This window comes from Prorops nasuta, unplaced genomic scaffold (assembly GCF_024137725.1).
Source record: "Prorops nasuta isolate Cenicafe-Biocafe unplaced genomic scaffold, Cenicafe_Pnas_1.2 PNAS00011, whole genome shotgun sequence".
Classification (NCBI taxonomy): domain Eukaryota; kingdom Metazoa; phylum Arthropoda; class Insecta; order Hymenoptera; family Bethylidae; genus Prorops; species Prorops nasuta.
The window spans coordinates 4,835,373-4,852,828 of record NW_027116808.1 but is presented as its reverse complement, the minus strand read 5'-3'; the positions used below and the strand labels follow the sequence as shown (position 1 = coordinate 4,852,828).

The window sequence follows — 17,456 nt, the reverse complement described above, 5'->3', positions numbered from 1 at the left end:
TTTTTACAATTCGCAAGTACCGTGATGTTTTAATTCGATGTAAGAAATACAATTAGTAACAAATATTTAGTAATTAGGAGCTTTTATTTACAATCCCAAACAACAGATGATAAAAGTCCAAATTTAAGTTTAATAACAATATTTATATGTTATAATAAAATTTCCTTTAGAGTCCATAACGATCTTGTATGGAAGATACGGCAGCATTTGCTAAAGAGCTGAGTCTTCCAGCTACTTTGTTAACGCCTTGACGCACACTTTCGCGTACATCATCTAAGTCAACAGCACCTCTTGCTCCGCTAATACGCATGGATAGCGAAGAAGTGGGAGATGTTGGACTCGAACTGCCAGTACCAAAGAAGTCGGCGGATGATATGCTTGAGGAGCCCTCGAAACGCCGAAGATTACTATTACGCTCATACTGTGTAAAATAAAAGCAAAAATTGAATTTAATTGTCCTTATGAATCCATTAGCATAAATCTCAGTATAACACAAAATTACTTACAGTATTATCAGATGGGCTGTCATGGAAGTACTGATCGGAGCTAATGGCTTTGGCACTACCAAATTTCCTTTGAGCTTCTCCACCATCAATTACAGACTGCTTACTACCCTTGTTACTGTCCTTTTTCGAAAAGTTTTGAAATATTGTAGTGGTTCGCTTTGGAGGTTCAGGTTCTTCGATAATGGTAACCTCTTCGTCCCTGAATTTGGAGTTATTAGAGCCTCGCTGTGAAATTAAAAATCCTCTAATGTCATCGAGGTTTGGAAGTCGATCTCGATCGATATCAACATCTCGCGGTCTTGGCTCAATAGCGGTGATTGTTTTCAATGACGGTTCTTGCGTTATTGTCTTCATGTCATTAAATGCTGAATGGCTTGCACCTGAACGAGCGTTGAATCCCATACCAAGTCGCTCCGCCTGAGCTGCTTTAGATGGATTTAGTTGCTTTGTTCTTTGTTCTACCTTCTTCGCTTGCTGAGTCAAATTCTGTTCGTATTGATAAGCTAACCGCGTTGCTATTTCTTCTTCGTCCTTTTTATTAGCCTCGTCAGTTTCTTTCTCCAATATTTCTTTCCCAGCTTCGGATACACTTTTCTCTAATTCGTCAAAGTTCGTTTTAACTCTTTGAGCACCCATTCCAGTTTTTTTGCCCAGCTATTAATGAAAATCATGGATTTACTAATTCATTCTCATTAAAATTAAATTACTAATTAAAAAAGTAACTTACCCCAGCCCGTTTTTGGGCTATCTTTCGGCAGCCTATAGTTGATTTTCTTTCAGGCGGAACACTAGAGGTGGAATCAAACAGTTTTACATTAGGTCCTGCTTTATTGGAAGGTTCTTCTGTTGCCGTGGTACTTAATGAAACTTTTTCTATGTTAGGTAAACTATTAGAGCTCTGGAATGTATCAGCATTGGCTGTAGACTTCTCGTTTCCTGTATTATTCATGTCAAAGTTTTCATGCTCTTGAAAGAAATCTATTTCAGCTGGCTCGGCAGCTACAGCTTCAGTATTTTCTCCCAAGTGTAACTGTAAAAAGTAACATATTCAAATTTAATTAAAATATTATCAATGGATAAAATTCAACAAACATATAAGTGCATGGATGTTAAAGTCTAGAATAATAATTTAACAAAAATGTGGATATAGCTGATTCGGAAAGCTTTCCAATTGTTTCAAACATTTGATTTGAATATTATAAGACACATGAGTTTTTATAAAACATATATCAAGCATTCAGTATTAAATATTTGTATATACCAGCCAAGGTTTATAAGCTGTGCTATTACGTATAAGAAATTAAAAACAGACTAGTACTTATTGAAAAATACTTTAACAGTACTCTCATTATTAAGCTCTGTTAGTATACAAAATTTAATTTAGGAGAACTTTATTCAGCTCACCAGTGATTTATTTATTGGTAAAGGAAGAAAAACCTATAAATATTACATTTGAAATTATGGATGACATTAAGAATGTAATTTAAATTTGGTATATTTCATATTGAGAAATAGTTTGAGTTACATACCTGGGTTTTATAACGTTTCATCGCTTGAGCAGATGCCTGTGCCAATTTATCTCTATAGAGCATTGCTGCACGCGAGGTATATTTTTGCTGAGCGTCTGTTGTAGTGCAATTATGCTGCACAAAGAACTTTCTCTAAAATGAAAAAACTGTAATGCAATTATTTTTGCTACAAATATGATAAAAAATGATATGAAATACTAACAGCATTGGCATTTCCACCAAGTTGCATATTTCTTAATTGTAACCAAGTCCAATTTGTGTCAAGCTGAATGGAGCGAACAAAGGTCACATGTACACCCAAGCTCCGATGAACTGCCGAGCAATCAATGCATAGAAAAATACCATATGTGACACTGGACCAGGCTGGATTTTTGGCATTGCAATCAAAGCATGTCTGAAAAAAGTAATATATACATCTAAGTTAAATTTTGCCAAAAAAGTCACGTTTCTAAATATCCTAATAGACAGTAAAATGCCTGCAAGAAAAGTTGAAACAGCTGTATGAAATATACAAAAATGTTTATGAAAAATTAAAAAAGAAAACACCAGATAATTTACTGATGAAGAATTTCAAGTTAAATAAATTGTTATATCTTCTAATATTTATTTGTCACTATCTAAAAAAATGTATTTAGTGAATTTGAAAACTCGCGAGTAAATTGAAGGTTGGATTGTCGAAGTTGGTGTCCTTGAAAACGGAGGCAAGGTTTTCTTACAGTTTTAGCGTTTAATGAGGATAAATCTTATATTAGGTTATGTAGAGAAACAAACCTTGTTAGTTGTGATAGATCGTAATCTTTTAAAAACTTCTTCAATATCGCTTTTACTAGGTGCTGAATCTGCCATTTTTGACGTGTTGTCAATGGCGCTGCAGTTGCAGGTTGCTGGGTCTAGATCTGGACGACTGGACGTGGACGGCCGACGGACACGTCTGTCTGATCAACTCACTCCCTACTCCAATTAGCGAAGAGGTGTCGGTATCAGTCGGTATTTTTTATGTCTTGTCAATGTTTTCCAGTAAAAATGGATAAATTTCACAAATTCTTACCATACACCCGTTACAAAATAATATCTTTCGATTGTATACTTGACAATCGCAGCACTGAATGCCTAAAAGTTCAGACTGTTCAGAGGTAGTATACATAGATAATGGCACAAAGGTATTTTTACCCAAGTGTATTTTGGCACAATGGTATTTTGACCCAAAAGGATTTTGTCCCGAAAAACGGCAATGTTCAGATCATTGAACGCTGAGATTGTAATGTTACCGACGATTACCCAACATTACAATTTCGGCGTTCAATGATCTGAACATTGCCGTTTTTCGGGACAAAATCCTTTTGAGTCAAAATACCCTTGTGCCAAAATACACTTGGGTAAAAATACCTTTGTGCCATTATCTATACTACCTGTTCAGAGAGTAGACTCAGTCGTGTGATGGGAAGTTGGAGTTAGAGAAGTTAACGACAGTTGGGAATCTACTGTATCAATGAAGTGTTATAGTACTACTTAATTGATAAGTGGAAGCACTGGAAGCCAGTGGAAGCCTGGTGGATAAACTAGATAATCGAAAGAGAGAGAGAGAGAGAGAGAGTATCAGAGAGAATCGAGCAATTATTGGTCACATTCATATCTAAGTTTTTAGTACATTTAAAAAATTCAAGTCTTATCTTGCTATAACGATTATGATGTTAGGAAGCATTTTCTTTGCAATAATTTACACGAAATATATAATAAATTAATAATTGTATATATGTATGTAATAAAGCTGTAGTTTTATTCGTTCATACCAGTTCATACCAGGAAGTACAATGCTTCTGAAATATCTGAATTTTAGTCGGGCAATTAGGGCTTATTGTGAGCTCGAGATAAAATGTTTGTAAATAACGTTTGTATATGTATATGTTTACTTCTGCTAGTCTACTTTTGTGTTTCTGCGAGGCTTTATCAAAGATGCTAAATATGACCAGAAGTTGTTTTAGAGGCTGATTTGGAGCATTTGCTCTTAACGCTGAAATTTATTGGCTATATATTTAACGCAATAAAAGCTATTTCTTCCATTTTACATTTACACATTTTTAATTGTCGTTAAATTAAGTTAACAAAATGTAGTAATTCAAGATAAGTAAATAAACAGCTGGTGTAATTGGGTCGTACACATAGAGAATCATTTATACAAAATCAATATTAATCAGTAACTTTTGCTATATATAAAAACTAACAAATAATATCATATATCAGAGGCAAAACAATTAATAATTGATAAACAATTGAAATTCAAGATTTTCATCGTTTATTGCTTTAAGGAAAATGTACCGGTAGAAGTATATCAGACTTGCTATAAATATAATAACAATATGTCTATGAATCAACGCTAATTAATCAAAAGTGTATTCTACTTCGTACTGATATCTGGCTGTGCAGTGTGCACGATGATGCAGCTGACAGTGAGAAACGAACGTAGAAATGATGCAAAGAGGAAAATTGAGCTTGATATATAAATAATACGTGAACAATGATATAAACCGACGAGGAAACGAAAAATTCTATTTTGCAATTTCCTTAAAAGTTTATTAATGGAAAAATAGCTGTTACAGCAACATGGCAGTCTTATCAATGAGTAAATGTAAGGAGGATGGTCGATAGGAAATATACTTATCACGTTGATCTGTGATCATTCATAAAGTATTTAAAGTGAATTGTTTCGTGGCGAGCGTGTGCAGATAACTGAAAGTGGCGAATGTGCATAGTTCGTGGTTGTTTATTGTCAAACACGCATTTTCTATTATTCGAAAGAGCCATTCTTAATTAACATGTCTTTGCTAAGTTTCGAAGAAGTGAAGATCTACGATGACGCTACGAGCGTCAGAGACATCATGAAGAGCGTCATCAAGAAGGAAAATCAAGAGGAGCCCTTTTACATACTAGACCTCGACGATCTTGTAAAGAAACATAGAGATTGGGTGAGGAAGATGCCGAGGATCGTTCCACACTACGGTGAATAGCGTTTACATTATCATTCGCTCTAGAATTTTACATTTTTCAATAATAAATACAAATTTATGAATTTTCTTTCAAGCCGTGAAAGTCAATCCTGATGAAACTGTGATCAAGGTCCTGGCGGCTCTCAACGGATGTTTCGATTGCGCCTCCGAGGTACACTATCCTTACACAGTACATGTAGAAAAAACGGACACTCTCATATTTCTGACACATTGCTGAGACATAACACTAATAGTTATGTTCCAGAAATATGAAAATGTCCGGTTTTTCATACATATGCTGTACTCATTATCAATCACGATCGACCTAAAAACGAATAGACGATATAATTAGAGCAAACTTTAATTATATGTGACGACAGCAAGAAATCAGGCAAGTGATGAAACTAGGCGTATCACCGGATAGAATAATTTTTGCCAATCCAGCCAAATACCTGTCGCACATCAGGTTCGCCAGGAAGGTGGGGGTGAGGAAGATGACGGCTGACAGCGAAGTGGAGTTGCTGAAGATAAAAAAGTTCTTCCCGGAAGCCGAGTGAGACCAATTCCCCTCGTTATTACACATATCTCTATATATATATAGGAACACACATGTATAAGAGAGCATCCTTGATCACCCGGATTCTTGCAATTTTTCAGGATCGTCCTTCGCTTTCGTTGCGACGCCGAGTTCACCGAGGCGCATCTTGGTCTAAAATTTGGTTGCGAGCCGGACGACGCCATCGATCTGATGCAATTCATGAAAAACCTTGGACTGAATTTGCACGGATTTAGCTTTCACGTAGGAAGTCCCTGCAAAGAGATTTATGCCTACCAGCGTGGCGTGAAGATCAGCAAGAGGCTGCTGGCCATTGCTGAACAAATGGGGTTCAAGGACGTGACCTTGATAGACATTGGTGGAGGAATTCCTGGCGAGTCCGGTGAAACCCTCGACGAAGTATAACGTCGTCCTTGAGACTATTCGAATTCTATCCCGATTCTTCTCACTGTATATATACGTGCATAACGATGATCTTCATTGGATGTAGTTAGCGGAGTTGCTGAACGAAGAGATTAAGGACATCGATCGGTCCATCAGAATAATCAGCGAGCCAGGACGATACTACGTGACCTCGGCTTTTAATTTGGCTGCAAATTTGCATACGAAGAAGATAGTAAACAGGGACGACACAACCATGAGGATGTACTATGTAAATTGTGGAGTCTACAACAGCTTCATCGAGGAGTTGTTGGATCTGAAAGCTCGTGTTCCTACATCTTTGTATAAGGTAAAGGACAACTCGATGGTATGGGATATTGTTCGTGTATACAGAATTTTTAATTAGTGTTTAAGAGAGGGTTATGTATTTACTAAGTTGTCTTTCGTTCAGCCGGGGAAAAACGAGGAAAAGTACCTGTCGACCATTTGGGGCCCAACCTGCGATTCTTTCGACTGCATCGTGAAAAACGTTCTGTTACCGGATTATGACCTTGACGATTGGTTACTGTGGACGAACATGGGTTCCTACACCATCGCCCTGAGCTGTTCGTTCAATGGTTTTTTGCCGCCCGTAATTATTCCGATCAGTAGAAAAAGTCAATGGTAAACAGACACGGTATCTCGCACAACAGCGTCGTAAATACGAATGGATGATTTTCATTTATATTGGATGCTTCTTTTATCATAAATCAATCGAAATAAAGAGAGAAAAACTTTGCTTGCAGGGAATCGTTCTGCAGGGAGGTGAAACAGATAAAAAATTCCATGAATTTTAATAACGGATACCAGGAGGAAATAAACTGTGCGTAAAAATCGTTTCTTAATAAGATTGAAATTCTTGGTACTAATTTAGGGTTGCCAGAATATCTCTTTTAAAGAGAGCTTTTAAATTGTGTAAAATATTTTCCTTTCTTCTACTAAGGTATACCATTGTTTGCTTTTACTAATAAATAATTTTAATGTTATTATTTTTTAAATAAATGTATTTGTCTTAATTATTATTCTTTTCTTCGAGCTGTTTTATTTTTTCAATACAGACTTTTTGGCAACTCCACAGGTACTATTGAAATGTAAAGTATACCATGTTACAGTATTCGTAAGATTTTTCATAGTTGTACATTTTTAACAAGATGATTTTATTGTATATTAATGATATTCCACCTCATAGTCATAATTTATGTATTTTTCTTTATATTATATAATTTTCCTCGTTGCATTATTTCCTGTCTTATTTTTTTTTCTCAATTTTACAAAATACTTCCTATCCTACATCAACCGCAACCTATTATTCATACTAAACCTTGTTGTTTTCTACGTAATTAAATGCGCCTTATCTCTTTCCTTCATTATTCGTTTAAACCATCGAGACCAATTTCACCAACTCTCATCGACATATAGCTATTACAAATTTTACGAAGGTGTGAGAAAATAGTACGTTCCGGATCTAAAAAAAAAAATATCAGAAAAATTAATAATGATATATACAAATTTATATTTCTTCTATTTTAGTTGACCTTGTAATAAAGAGTTCGAACTCACATGTTTCTTGGTAAATTATAAGTATACCAGACACGATCGTTATCATCGCAGTGATTGAACGTATAATTGACGTAATCCGAGCACTTCGTTGCCAAAAAACCTTTGCCTGTTCGAACGATCTCAAAATAGTATCTCCAAGACGCTTGGTGGTTGCACAGACCTTTAAATAATAATAACAATAATATATTAAATATATGTAAATAAACAGAACATTTCTGAAGATAGAATATTATTTATTAACCAAAATCGAGCAAAGCACATCCAGGTTGAGGTCTGGTGCCCCCATTGGCGTAAAAATCAACGGTCCCAACGTTCATTATCGTTCCATAGACCCCAGAATCCGTATGCAGGACGTCAAAAAAGGGCTCGTCGGATCCACGAGGTAATTTCGATATATACAAAGGACCGGCCAAATCTAAGCCTGTATTGGTAAATAATTTGTTTATTTAATAGACAAAAATAATTTCATTTTTCAGGAATAAGGTACAAACCTGTGTATCGAACTTTTTTATTTTTCGAGAATTTGCTAATATAGTCGGCTATATGACCCCCTGCAGAATGACCAATCACGTGCACTTTGCTGCTATCGAGACCAAATTCGATTAACTTATCCAAAGCCCTCGATGCTGATCTTGCTATTGGCCTGCTGCGAAGAACGACTAATGGATACAAATCGTGAGACAATTTGCTCCAATCCAATACTGCTACATTGCAATCTCCTCTTTCAAGAAAAACTGTCAAATTTAAAAAAATAAAAATAATTATGTAACTGCAGGAATCATGTAATTGGAAAAAATAAATATTCTTTGTTTACCCTTTGACATTATCTGTGAACTTTCCGATTCGGATCCTTCCATGTAACCATGAATGTACAAAATTAAACCTTTCTTCAAGTTCAAATAACGTTTTACGTGATCCACTTCTTCGATCAAAAAGGAAACTTTTGAAGGATTGGAAGGTTTACCCCGAAAAAATACTATGTTAACTTTTCCAGCTATGCCATCATCAGTCGCACCAATTATTGTTTCTAATTAAAGAATTTTTGTTAATGTTTAGTGTATAGTATTATTCTAGAGTAAGTTGGTCGCATTTAATTGTTTCTTCTATTGTCTTACCAACTACATCCAAGAAAGCAGCTTTGGTATTAAAAACACAGTTGCTTGCGAGATATAACGATATGAAAAATAAGCAATGGAGAAGCTTCATTTTGTCTAATTGCACAATATATACTAACACTCAGCAATAAAACTACAGGTCGAGTCTGTGACCATTGTGAGACTGGAACTGAATGTCTGCTTATTCATTTCTAGATTTAATGCAAAAAACCACCTCGCATACGCGTCTTTGCTGCTTTTTGTATGTTTTAAAAATATTTTTCAGGATATCCTTTGATATGCTTCTAAAAACAACGACGAGTCTAAAATGCTTTTTAATGTTTATATAAACGTGTTAATTAATTATAAAACCCTAATTTTTATTCTGATTGTTCAATACAATAATTCAAATTTAATCTTATGTAAATATTTTGTATAAACATGTAACATCAGTGAAATATGAAAATTAATTATATCGAGATATTAAAGCTATTTTCTTAATTTCTGAGGGTAAATTAATAAATAAGAATCTGATTATTTCAAAGATTTATTAACAATACATTTAATAAATTTGTATTTGTGTTACAAAAAAATACTCATTTTTCAGTACTTTAAGTAGTAGAGTTAACACTTTTCCACCTGTAATGACAAAAACAATTATGTTATTTCAGTTGTTACGTTTTTTATTACGCATATTGGTTTTGTAATTGTTAATAGCTGCTGGTTCATCAATATAGCTATATATACTGTACGAAAAGATTTAATAAAGATGAATTAATAAGTTATTTAACAAACATGTAATAACTATATACTTACTCAATTGCAGTATTGCACGTGCCTGGTTCTAATTTTTCGGCTTTTTGGGCATTATACAACTCTTGCCCATTAATTATGTCTTCATAAGGTATTGTAGAAGCCAGAGAGTCTCGTACCTATTAAAAATATTATTAAAATGTATAAAATAAAAAAAATACAATTAAATAAAAGCTAAACTTTCAACAAACATTTTCCACGGCCAGAAAAACTCTGATTAAGTTTCTTCCTGCTAACTTTTCTAAATCCTCTATGCTCCACGTAGGTTCACCTTCCCTTGCCTCGTACAATCGATCAAACAAATCAGGATATTTCGAGACATCCTCCAATCCCACTGGAATTCTAATGGCGAATATTTCATGTTTAATGTATTATTAACATTATTATTATTATTAACATGATTAACTTACTGATCCACTCCATCATAGTCTGCTCCAATACCAACATGATCTACTCCAATAAAATTCCTGATATAATTAATATGATCTGAAAAAGATATATGCGTTTAATAATGGCATCGATCATAATACAAAATATTCATTAAAGCCATTAAAAATATCCAGTGTAATCTAAATTGCTGTAATGTCAGATTTTATCGAGAAATAATTTGGAAAATTTTGATGGATCATCGAGAGAATACAATGAATATCTCATAGGCATTTTATCTTCCACAAACGGTAGCTAATAATATTTTAATCCTTTCAAAGATACCAAATATCACATACCAACGACGTCCTGCATAGTTGCGTTGCGTGAAGAATTGCAATTTACGAAACCACTGTAAAAGTTTACCATTACAATTCCATTATTTTTTTTCTAAAATCAAATAAAAAAATTATATTTTTAATACAAAGTTTAGTTGGTTTTCAAGGTACAATTTTATCTTCAACTTACGACTAGCCTAAGAACGTCATCAGGGACGTTTCTGTAATGCTTACAAACACTAAAAGCTGAAGAATGCGAAAATATCACTGGTGCTTTTGTAACATTGAGAACATATCGCATAACATTATGGGAAACGTGCGAAAGATCGACCAACATTCCCAGTCGATTCATCTCGTGGACCACGATCTGTTAAAATCGATGATGTATTATTTGGATAAATCATGTACAATGCAAATAATGAATGATCGATTACACAGTACCTTTCCAAAATTCGTAAGATTGTAAACAGAGCCGTCATTAATCGGGGATGCATCGGCCCTGAAATTAAAAACAGCCTCAAAGTATTTTAAAAAGATTTACTTATACTTATTAATCATGCATCATCATCACTATCATTATGATATTATCAAGAATGTAATACAAATTCTGCAATATCGATCGAGCGATAAAATCATATAAAGAAAGGTCGTTCGAAAGGTGACATATTAAGACGAGCCTTGAACTGAATTTACTGCGGAAGAAACGAAACATTCCATTCCATCGTGAGCCAATAGGGGTCAGTGAACTCCTGATTAAATTTTACGCTGCGAAACCAAATTATTCACGCTGATTCAAATATTTATCTCATCGTATCTTGAGCAATTCGAAACTTAAAATAGCTTTGTGGAATTTGACAGAGTAAACTAGCTTCGTACGTTGAATTTCGAAGGTGCAATAATTTTTTTGTTTAAGATGAGATTTTATCTATTAAAAAAGCATACGTCATTTAGCTCGATGCAGGGAATGAATGAATCGTAGTTATTTAAAGTAAATGCCATCAGTGCTATTAATCAGTATAAAACTATACTACAAGTACGACTCGTTATCTGTTATATCTTATCAGCATCTGAGAGGAAAATGGCTGGTTTACGCAGTTTGCTACGTCATGCAATTAATGAGCAAAAAACTGTAGCTCCTCGATATGCCAATTGCACGATGTTTATTATTAATTTTTTTCCTCTTAACTACTCTGATACCGAATATAGTATTTAGAAGGTGGAGAATTTTCGTGAGGTTAATGACCCCGAGTATATCTTCACGAGAAACTAAATTCGTACCGTAAATTGTTTCAACGCTGCAATCGAGTATGAATAACGTATATACCTATTGCACTATCTTTTACACTTTATTAAAACACTAACGCGTTCTAAAAATATTCATTAAAGAGCAAAGTCCTGCAGCTTATCGCAAACGAATAAGAAATAGCAAATTGTGGCTTTTAGAAATTTCCTAGAATTAAATTTGTGAAAAGATTGATTTTAAAAATAGAAAGTGATAGGTTTAAAAATCTAATTTATGCACTGGGAAGAATATTTCAACCAATCAACAATTCTTCTTCATAACAATGAATAAATTTCATCGATGCAACAAATAAATTCATTCGTGTAACAAATATTTAACTACAAAATAAAATTCATCGTTTCAATGAATTGATTCCTTATTTATATAAATGAATTTCGTTCACAGTTACAACAAAAAATTGTCCAATGGTTGAAAAATTGCTCTCAGTGTAAGTGCATGGTATAGAAACGTACCATGGGGTATTGCAAGTGTGGGTCAGAGTGAGGTATCGAACTCCAAGCTCGTAGTAAAGTCTGAGAACAGCCAGACTGGAGTCGAGGGAGTGGCCTCCCTCGACAGCTATCATTGACGCAATTTTCCCATCTTTCCAGGTGGGTTCTATATCCCCAGCCGAGGTCACCAATTTCAGATGGTTCGGATAGCGCCGTATCAGACGCTTTATCACGTCGATCTGCCGCAGTGTAAGCTGCACGGAATCTTTGTACTGCGATTTGCATTCTGTATATGCCACCCAGAACTGTAATTTAATTTCCATTACTCAATTGATCAAACGTCTGTAGCGATCAATCCAATAATTTTCTCTCAAATTATCGATATAATTTGTTGATATTAAGCAAAATTAATTATAATCTTTAATTACTATTTTTCTTATTTAATATTTTTATTTTACGTAATTCTGATCATTAATTATAATCTTTGTAGGTGTGAGAGATTATTGGATAGTGTCACGCGTGATAAATATACAGAAGATTGTAAAACAGTAGATGCAATTTATAGTTAATTAATTATCTCACCTGAGCTCCGACCTTTCCAGTGGATAAGCGTGGCAAATCCGTGTAACACTCGGTGCAAATTTGTCTTCCCCATTTAGTATCATTCCTTAAATCGTCCTCGAAGCGAAACGCAGATAAATTGTTGTTTAGGATCGTGTAAAGATTGAATGGGAGGTCATTGTGACTGAGGAATTAGATTAGAGTTATTGGAGAGCTTTTGAGTAGTTTTAAATATTTTATATATATATATATATATATATATATATATATATTAAGAGTAATATTATTGCAGATTTGGTATTTCCATCAGTTACCCATCTACGAGGGGGGCGTTATTCAAGGCATCTCGTCCTTTGGTGGGTCCCACGCTTAGTCCGACCGATAGTCCTACGATGAACAGTATGAGAGCAGCTCCTGCAGCTATGTTTATATATAGCATCTTTCCTGCACAAAATTTTGAAATGTAATCTGCAAGAGAAAACAATTAATCATTTTTTTTTTATAGAAGATATTGAACTATTGATGTAAAAATATTAAATTGTTTTTTATCAGTGCATAATGATTATTTATGTTTAACTATACTCGTCATGTACCAATACGAATTTATTTCTTATACTTTTGGTATTTCTTTTGTAATATGCATCTAACATTACTTAATTTTCATGCAAAAAGGCGAAATTTCTGTGTGTGATTTCGTCTTGTTTATAAAGGATTAATAAATACGAGAAACTTTACGTGGCAAGTGAGTGCTCGTAATACAAACACGTCGTAGCGTAGCTTGATAAAATATACACAATGTGCTCTGGTAATTCTAATGATTTTAGAAATAAGTAGTATTACTCGATATACAATTTTAGGATGAAAAATTCAAAAATTCATTTATTTTGAAAATTAAATAGATAAATTTTGAAATATAATCTATAAAAGAAAACAATTGATTCGTTTCTTATAATTAAGCATTGAGTTAATGATATACGAGTATCAAATTGCTTTCAATCAGTGTGAATAATGATTATTTATGTTATTTATATTTCACTACTCGTCATATATCTATTTTTAGAATTTCTTTTGTACTATGAATCTCACATAACTTAATTTTCAAGCATAAAGGCAAAAATTCTATGTATGTGATATCGTTTTATTTACAAAAGTTTAGTAAATACGAAAAACTGTGCGTGGTAAGTGAGTTCTCGTAATACAAACACATCGTAGCGTAGCTTGATAAAATATACACAATGTATCCTGGTAACTCGAATGATTTTGAAGATAAGTAATATTACTCAATATACAATTTTAGAATAAAAAGTTCAAGAATTCGCTTATTTTGAAAAATAAATAGGTAAACAGCTGATTGGCAAAAACAAATATATAATTATGAAAATAATATTATAAAACTGAAAGAACGATCAATCATATAGTCACAGAAGGATCATTAATGAAGCGTATCGTGACACGTGGTCTGATAGGACATTAAAGTTTTTGTTGCAAGGATAAAGTCTAAAAGTTTAAAGAAATTTACATAACTGATATATATATATATATATATATATATATATATATATCACATTATGTAATAGAAAACGATATTCGTGGTCACTTGCAACGAGTGTAAAAATTAAGAGATCTCACTAATATATATTTAATTATTACAAAAAAAATTACCACCTATCCAGTAATAACGTTACGAATCGACTGTAATGAAAGAGTGTAAACGCAGGGTTTATAAACGATTACGAGTATCTAGGGGAAAGTTCATTCTTCATATCACACATGTAATGGAAAAAAATTAAAAGATAAAGACACAAATCACGACTGATTTGAGAAAAATAAAACAATATTATCATCGGCAATTCGGATTATTTAGATAAAAAAATAATTCCCCGAAGCACAAAAGATTTTCACACAAATTGAAATGTTCTGTAAAAACTAATCTCTACAAGAATCATCACTCGAATCGACCCTTTACAATTTTTTACCGACGCTGTAATCTTGCTGGTTGTTCACAGAAAGATTATTGAGTATTTGTATCTGTGGAAGCTTTTTTGCACTTGGCATATTAATCCTTACGATATATAATTGATAATTTGATTGATTCACCCATTTTTGAGAACGATGAACATTCCTCCGATGATCCGGTAGTTGACTCAGCACTGTTCAACGATGACTACTCGATCTAGACTCGAGATTCTTTGCTGCATGAATTCACAGCACCTTCGTGTATACATATGTACCTAATAAACTCCGGCACACACAGACTAACGTTACATATGCTTTACGTAATACCTTATAAGAACATTGAACAACTACCAAAGCAAGAATTTTATATATGTATAGTAGTCTTCCTGTCTGTTTGCTTGCTTTTGCCTGCTGCTCTCAATGTTGGTCGATAACTTCAAAGAACACATTGAGTTATTATATAACAGTAATCTAACGCTAATTACTATACACACCTGTTATATTATAACACTTATATTATATATATATATATATATAAGTGTGTATATATATTCACAGTCTTCTTGCAAAATTATATAACGATCTGCCATCTCATCGTAATTGATAAAATTTTGTAGTCATGAGACAAATTTAGAAATTGTAAAAATTAATTTCACTTTATTAAAATCGTCTTGTTATAGATTAAATTTCTATGCAGTTTTATTAGATTAGTTAGGTATAATGATTGAGAGGCTATAGTAGATTTGGTTGTTGATAAAATTGGTTTCAGTGTGGAATGACTATTTCCTATCTTCAAAATGCACCGTGAGAGAATCTGATTGAAAAATCTCGGATCATTAGATAAGCTCGGTCTGTTTATAAACATGATTTGATACGGTTCGGTTAAATTTTGCGAGAATAATAATTATACCGGCAATTACCGCTGCGTCCTTGCACTGCAGTATTGCGAGAATGAAGATATTCTAAGATACTTCGGTATGCCCAGATCTCGAATTCTGTTTGTAATTTTAACGAATGCTTTTGGTGTCGGTAAACAATGAAAACGATATATATATACATTTATCATTACATGTACCGATGTTTGTCGTTAACTTCGGCCTAACGATACTGAAATTTGTTGATAAGAGCTACAGAATTGACAGACCGACGGGAGCCCAAATCTATATAAATAAAACTAAACACGAATTTCAACTTAGCAATTACTCAAGACGAAAACCAGGCTAAATATTGTATTGATAGACAGGGAAGGAAAATATTGAATCTTTTCCACTTTGTGCCAGAAATATTTCCTTTTTAATGTGTAGTTTAGAACGTCCTTGAAGAGGTCCTAAAGTCTCTAATACGAAGGAGGTTAGGAAGGGAATTATTATTGCAAAATAAGTTTTAGAAATGTGTTTTTTCCAGTTTTTATGTGTCAAATAACTCGTTTATTATTTATCGTATAAAAAAATTTTTCAAATAATAGTTGCTCGCAATCAAACTTCATGTAAGATAAATAGGTTTTTAAAAATCAAATTCTATCTTTCTATCATTTACACAAAATTATTAATGAGATGCAGGAAGTGGAAAAAAGTTTAAATAGTCAAAATAAGTATAAAAAATATATAGTTGATTGCTAATGAAAGCTAGTTTACTAAAAGGTCCAGTCTTTTGGTTAGTAGAAAATGCTACATAGGTTTTTTTTTCATATCTGAAAATGGCGGCCATTGCAAAATTATTTATACCAAAACTTCAAGTAACACACTGAGAAAATGGATTAGTGACAGTTTCCAATTTTTCGGGTAACCATTGCTAAGATTCTTAGTAAATATATGACGACAAAGGGTTCTTATTAGTAACCGATCCTACATTGCATAAGTAATGATGGCTACTTTTTAATCCTAGCGACTACTACGTGAAAGTAATAATGATTACTAAGAAAAGTAGTAATAATTAAATTGAACAGGTTAGTAAGAGTTACCAACTATTTTCATCAAAAGTTATAAACCGTTCTTATTACGATTAGTCGTTACTTGACGTACATGTCATTTCTTGACCAGTTTCTGATTCTGAATGATTTTAAAAAATGACTACAATTATAAAAAACATTTTTGTATTAAACTAATATTTTTTAGTATACACAGATTCACTACAGTTCTATTTCTATAACGCCTTAATTATTTATGAAAGTCTGCAATTACTAATGTGCCCAAATGTTAGATCATTCAATTTTTCTTCTTCCAGTTTAATCCAAATTCCTTTTTCCTATCTCTTTTATCTCTTGCTATCAATGTATAGATATTTTTATAATTCTTCCGTTCTAGAAAAAGTCCTTCCTTTGATCGGGATCGAACCTGGGTCCTTCGAATGACGAGACTGAAACTTATCCCTCTACGCCATTTGATACTTATTGAGTAAGAACAGTTTTATTGCCTATACATTTATTCTAAGTGGATTCTTATTATCTACATCTTTTTAACAGCTATCACAAAAATTTTTATAAATTATTATTTCTCTCATCCTCTTTTACTTTCTAAAATTCCATAGGAAAACTTGGAAAGAGAAGACATGATGTTGGAATTTTTTGTGAACTATACCAAGATGAGTTTTGTGTGTATGACCAATGTTCAGCAAGCAAGGGCTCCCAATATTTATCTGAACTGCCATCAATATTAATAGTAGTCATACACACACACACACACAACATTATAAGTCTGTTACTATATGATTCTTCGTATGTTTTTTGAATCATTTCTAAATTTTATAGTAACATTTACAAAATATAATAGGAACCATTACACATACTTATTTTACTAAGTATCTTAGTAAACGTACCTAATTTTCATAGCAATAGCTCTCAAAAATGTATGTGAATGTCCCTTTTTCCAAGAAAATGGATCCATTGCGCTTCGAGAAAGTACTTCCAAATTATCTTCTACAATTTAAAAAATTTGAATATGTATATTCATAGGGACCAAATTGGCTCGTATTGATCTGCTTAATTAACATAAAGGCTTATTTTCTGGATTAAAATAAAAAAATTTTTTAATTCGGATATTA

General features: G+C 33.1%; 4 protein-coding genes across 11 annotated transcripts; 1 reads left to right on the top strand and 3 right to left on the bottom strand.

Annotated features, from left to right (window-relative positions):
* Positions 1-63: 63 nt before the first annotated feature.
* Positions 64-3,336, bottom strand: ArfGAP3 (ADP-ribosylation factor GTPase activating protein 3). 4 transcript variants are annotated; one of them, XM_066733719.1, is made up of 8 exons: positions 3,084-3,336; positions 2,807-2,989; positions 2,238-2,429; positions 2,036-2,167; positions 1,911-1,943; positions 1,234-1,536; positions 507-1,160; positions 64-421 (listed from the first exon to the last, which is right to left on the bottom strand). In XM_066733719.1, the coding sequence occupies exons 2-8, from the start codon at positions 2,879-2,881 to the stop codon at positions 167-169; spliced, it is 1,644 nt and encodes a 547-aa protein (XP_066589816.1). In that variant the 5' UTR covers positions 2,882-2,989; positions 3,084-3,336; the 3' UTR covers positions 64-166. The 4 variants fall into 4 exon arrangements, with proteins under 4 accessions (XP_066589816.1, XP_066589815.1, XP_066589814.1 ...); XM_066733718.1 differs by having other exon boundaries at positions 2,807-2,986; XM_066733717.1 differs by having other exon boundaries at positions 2,807-3,131.
* Positions 3,337-4,020: 684 nt separating this feature from the next.
* On the top strand, positions 4,021-6,880 carry LOC136777391 (ornithine decarboxylase 2-like). The gene is made up of 7 exons (XM_066733639.1): positions 4,021-5,032; positions 5,115-5,191; positions 5,400-5,572; positions 5,677-5,974; positions 6,066-6,305; positions 6,408-6,619; positions 6,742-6,880. The coding sequence occupies exons 1-7, from the start codon at positions 4,849-4,851 to the stop codon at positions 6,824-6,826; spliced, it is 1,269 nt and encodes a 422-aa protein (XP_066589736.1). The 5' UTR covers positions 4,021-4,848; the 3' UTR covers positions 6,827-6,880.
* A 439-nt stretch (positions 6,881-7,319) lies between these two features.
* On the bottom strand, positions 7,320-8,808 carry LOC136777392 (lipase member H-A-like). The gene is made up of 6 exons (XM_066733640.1): positions 8,671-8,808; positions 8,370-8,582; positions 8,047-8,289; positions 7,797-7,976; positions 7,556-7,715; positions 7,320-7,460 (listed from the first exon to the last, which is right to left on the bottom strand). The coding sequence occupies exons 1-6, from the start codon at positions 8,759-8,761 to the stop codon at positions 7,427-7,429; spliced, it is 921 nt and encodes a 306-aa protein (XP_066589737.1). The 5' UTR covers positions 8,762-8,808; the 3' UTR covers positions 7,320-7,426.
* Positions 8,809-9,178: 370 nt separating this feature from the next.
* LOC136777417 (dipeptidase 1-like) lies at positions 9,179-14,744 on the bottom strand. 5 transcript variants are annotated; one of them, XM_066733681.1, is made up of 11 exons: positions 14,559-14,744; positions 12,776-12,905; positions 12,483-12,645; positions 11,922-12,205; positions 10,608-10,665; positions 10,357-10,533; positions 10,188-10,278; positions 9,873-9,948; positions 9,654-9,804; positions 9,466-9,581; positions 9,179-9,288 (listed from the first exon to the last, which is right to left on the bottom strand). In XM_066733681.1, exons 1-11 carry the CDS (start codon positions 14,560-14,562, stop codon positions 9,261-9,263), a joined length of 1,278 nt encoding a protein of 425 aa, XP_066589778.1. In that variant the 5' UTR covers positions 14,563-14,744; the 3' UTR covers positions 9,179-9,260. The 5 variants fall into 5 exon arrangements, with proteins under 5 accessions (XP_066589778.1, XP_066589777.1, XP_066589776.1 ...); XM_066733680.1 differs by having other exon boundaries at positions 12,776-12,929; positions 14,559-14,739; XM_066733679.1 differs by having other exon boundaries at positions 12,776-12,929; positions 14,529-14,577.
* Between the last annotated feature and the right edge of the window lie 2,712 nt (positions 14,745-17,456).